The sequence below is a fragment of the Morone saxatilis genome, unplaced genomic scaffold (genome assembly GCF_004916995.1).
Source record: "Morone saxatilis isolate NCDOM2014 unplaced genomic scaffold, NCSU_SB_2.0 Contig11, whole genome shotgun sequence".
NCBI classification, from domain to species: Eukaryota; Metazoa; Chordata; class Actinopteri; family Moronidae; genus Morone; species Morone saxatilis.
Genome location: NW_023339663.1, coordinates 11,903,679 through 11,908,091, shown reverse-complemented (window position 1 = coordinate 11,908,091; position 4,413 = coordinate 11,903,679). Strand labels below are relative to the sequence as shown.

The 4,413-nt window shown below is 41.6% G+C and overlaps 1 protein-coding gene across 1 annotated transcript in view; it reads right to left on the bottom strand.

The window, feature by feature from the left end:
• Nucleotides 1–4,413, bottom strand: part of mettl15 (methyltransferase like 15) — a 43,827-nt gene that overhangs the window by 39,185 nt on the left and 229 nt on the right. The window contains exon 2 of the mRNA XM_035652297.1: nt 2,363–2,614. Within this exon, the coding sequence (XP_035508190.1) occupies nt 2,363–2,599 (237 nt within the window). The 5' untranslated portion in view covers nt 2,600–2,614. The remainder of the gene's footprint in view (nt 1–2,362; nt 2,615–4,413) is intronic.

The following is a 4,413-nucleotide window of genomic DNA, read 5'->3' as shown; positions in this document are numbered from 1 at the left end:
GACCTGATGATGGTGCTAGAGGGAACTATAAGGCATCACCAAAGTTATGACGATTCATCCTGAGGGGGACTTGAGTGTCTGTGCCAAATTTCATGGCAATCCATACAATAAATGTTAAAACCCCAAATATCACCTCATGGAGGCGCTATAAGAAAAGTCAGGGAATCACCAAAGTCAGGAGGACTCATCGTTTGGGAACTGTAAATATCTGTACAAACTTTCATGGCAATCCATCAAACAGCTGTTGCGATACAAGGTGGGGGACCAACCGACCAACATTACCGTCCCTACAGCCACACAGCTCGCAAGGCTAAAAAAATCATTCCCCACTTTTCACACAGTGGCTAAACAAACAAAAGTGGCTAAACACAGTTTATGTTTGGTTCCAGTATGCTGCTCCATACAGAAACGCATCAAACCAAGGGAGAAAACTGTCTCAAAGCCATTGCTTGGAACCTTTCAGCCAATTAGTGCTGAGCTGCGTACTTCTTTAAGTGAATGTTTGCTTACAGTGAAGAAAAATGACAAGCTATCAATCCAGATCCAATAAGCATGATGGCCGTTTGTAAAACTGAAAATATAGTGTAGGCTACCAGTGCAAATTAGCTACCTGCATACACATTTACAGCCAGACGTCCTGTGTGGGAGGCAGCAGGGCACTGAAAGACTCCATTTACACACTTTGGTTTAACTGCAGTATTTGCTCTGACACCCATCATCGCTTAAGTACTCCATTCATACACACTCCGCTTCAGCTGACAAGAGCAATTACATATTGGTGATTATTTTACAATAGCCATTGAAATTATTAATCTCGCTGCCCTCCGTGATTTCGGTCGACATTCGTCTGATATTAAGGGTAGGTTTTCTTCCTCACAGCAACTGATGTGTTAGTGACACCATCGCTTAACCACCACAAATCTGACTGCTTAAATGGCAGCTCTGTCAAAGTGTCATGTCAGAATTCAGATTTGTGATTGCCTGACTGAAACTGACAGAGCATGTGGCCGTGTCCACAGAATTATAATTTAGCTGTATGAACATGTAATATGTGTCAGCCGCCTCATACGGTCTGTATTGTTGCGGTGGTTAAAGAAGCAGTGAAAGTGCAACATCACATAAATAAATAAATGAACAGACATCTGCAGTGAAGCAACATTTAAAACATGACTTCTAAATGTTACCATACAACACTTTCCACAGAGCGTCACACTTAGTGAGGTCCACAGCATGTACTGTACAAAAAACAAAATCTATCAAACTGTTTTTAATAGCATCTGATTGGCAAGCTGTCTTGGGACAGTTGGCAAATGGGCGGGCAGCGGAGGAGTTTAGAGGTGCTAAAGTTCAGGCAGGAGCGACGCAGCACCCTGTGTCCTGCCAACAGCCTTACAGTGGCGCAATTCCTGACTAAGTTGTTGACCCGTGGCCCCCACCTGCCTTGACCATGCATTATATGGGGGGGCATCACTTCCCCTCCTATGCTGCCTGCCACACCAGAAGGCTTTTGACTCATGCCCATCTGTCCTGGTAGTACATACATTAAGTGAAAGCCAAGCTACTGGCACCCTGTCCAATTCATGTGTGCTTTTATAACACGGCGTTATATAGCGTGTGAACAGATTTTTTTACCTTAGCAACAAACATCTCTGTAAAGAGAATAATTATCCGTGAAGAGGTCATTTTTAATAGTTATCTTAAGATTGCAATGAGATACTGCTGAGGTGTTATGATGCACACATTTGGAAAACTAATTCTCAACACTGGTATGGTATTTCTTATCCAATTCAAATCCAATCAATGTATTTGTCACAACACTAATACAAATACAAGCCATGCTATAAATCCTATCTTTGTGAAGCTTATAATATTGTTTTGATGCTGTCAGGGAGGTGTTGATTCAGCTCTGCAGCAGTTTTTGAGACTGTAGTCGGTGGCGGTGTTGAATCAAAATGTATGACGTTGATAGGTGTTTCAAATGTTCTGACACACTTTAGAGGAACAGTATCCGTTTGCATGCCTGTGCCATTAGCACAGTAGCCGAGCAGACAGGATAACAATGCCTGAAAATACAATTACGACCTAATCACTTGTTAATAGACGCGAGGGCAGTCGGTCCTACAGATTCAATTTAGTCATACTTCAGATTTGCGGACAGTCTCAAAACATATTCATCAGCGTGTGAATACACTGTATTTGCAATAATGGTATTAAGAAATAAATAAAATGACACTTTTGCACCACGCTTTTGCTTAAATACTTTGTATTCTCATTTGATCTGAAAGGACCTTTGACATATTTAAAAGGACATTAACTTTCTTAAGGACATCAAAAAGCTTAGACAAACAAGATGCAAACTTACCTGACCTTGTTGGATGTCTAAGTAATGAAGCACCTCTTTAAGCATGACGGGCGTATGAAGAGGCTTTTCGGTCGACACGGACGTCGGCTCTTCCGAACTGTCCGGAGATCCTGGACCAGGAGATGCACAAAGTGTAGAAGAGTGCAGGCTTATCTTCCAAGACCTCCATACTCTCCTGACAGCCAGATTTGCTTTCCGTAACAGTGGGTTGGAGCGCAAACACATGTGGAAAACCATGATCCTTGTAATGATCTATGGAGACAATTAGAGCAAAGTTGTGTTGTGGTATGAAATAGGAAGTGTTTTACAGTCAGTTAAGAGGAGCAGCGTTTGTAGCACTGCTCAATATCAGTGAGTATATTATAAATGAAAGAAAGATGGTGATGCAGTTTATTATTTACTGTACTATTGTCTGGATAGTTACAAAGGCCGACATCATCTTACCCTGTACTACTTGTAATGTATTGTTTTGTAATGTACGTAATTGGTATGCACTTAACGTTGCTTCCTTCCAGGTCACCATTGAAAAAGAGATTTCCTGGTTAAATAAATGTTTGTTTGTTTTTTTTTTTAAAGTGCTAAATGTAGAAACTGACAGAAATCTCACGGTGCAGGTTCACAAAGTAGCTTCGATATTTCCAGATGGGATTTTTTTCAAATGACTTAAGCAGCTCGCCAACCTCGGGTGTCCAACCAAAACAAGAGAGCATCGCAGTTTTACCCATGAAACCATCTGGAATCACTCTGAAGGCTGAACTCATCCGACAGCACACCTTCACACACTGCATCACCACCACACCCACAACAAGAGGAAGTACATCTTCGGCTGATTAGTTCTACATTTTGGTAGTCTACATGGACAATACTGCCCGCAGCAGGCACCAAAGTGAGCCACATGGTTAAAAGGGTATTCAGGTGTTTCCTGGCAACAAGATGTATTGAAAATTAGAGCTCTGTTAGTGATGTATGAATCAAATACAACAGAGATATCTGAAGGAGATGAAGGAATTCAACAAGTGTGCACATGGCATTAGTGATCACAAAGCAAACGTTCAACGGCAGCAAAGAATTACACAGTATTTGGAGCGGTGACAATAAAAACACTGAGTGAAGATGCATGATTGTTTTAAGACTGCAGGCAACAAAAACAACTATTTATACGCACTATTATTACATTACCAGTACGTGCATCTAGATGAACATCAAAATATTACATCTTTCAGGTAAGGTAAGCAATCCTCTACTGGAATATTTTGAGAATACGGTCCATCTATTATCACTTATGATTACATTTGTGATTGTTTTTTATCCGTGCTTTCAGTGAGAAGATCAAGTGACTTTGTCTCATGATATAGAGGTATGTTAAAGTGCCAAGATGGGTGAAAGGTGGGCAATAACTCTAAGGATAGGATAAAAACAACATTATTTAATTTGATTAGGTATTTTTTAAGGGCCCATGGTTGTAGCTACGCCCCTGTCCCTCATTATTACCATGGATACTTAGCTGCTAGCCATCAGGTTAGAAATGTGTAGGAGGGTCGGCATGACTCTACAGCTCCTGGTTGTTGGTAGCTGTTAACAAAAGTGCTTTCATTTAACCAAACGCGTGTAACCAAGTGTACTGCTGTTTCGGAGTACCACACAAAGGCACAATGTTGGTGTGAAGCAGGTTAGCTAATCACTTCGCTAAAAAAAAAACCCCAGCGCTAACGTGGAGAAAATGTGCTATGCAGTGGGCGTGCAGTTCACTTACACGCACAAATGTACCTTAACAAAAGTGTTAAAAGTGGGTTTTACACAGCTCACATACGCATCTTAGTTATGCAACGTTCAGTACACCTGTCGTTGCTCTTCAGCACGTGTGTGTAGCAGCTGCTGTGTCTGGGCACTTTCACACCTGGTACGCCAGAGCGAGGCAATGGATACTGTTGCTATGCCACCATGTTGGATGACCGCGCGCAGTTAGCTAGCACTGACGAATACACACGAGGAGGATGCAAACAGTAAATTCAGTTAAGACGTTTAAAAAAAATGTTCAACCGAAGGGGGGG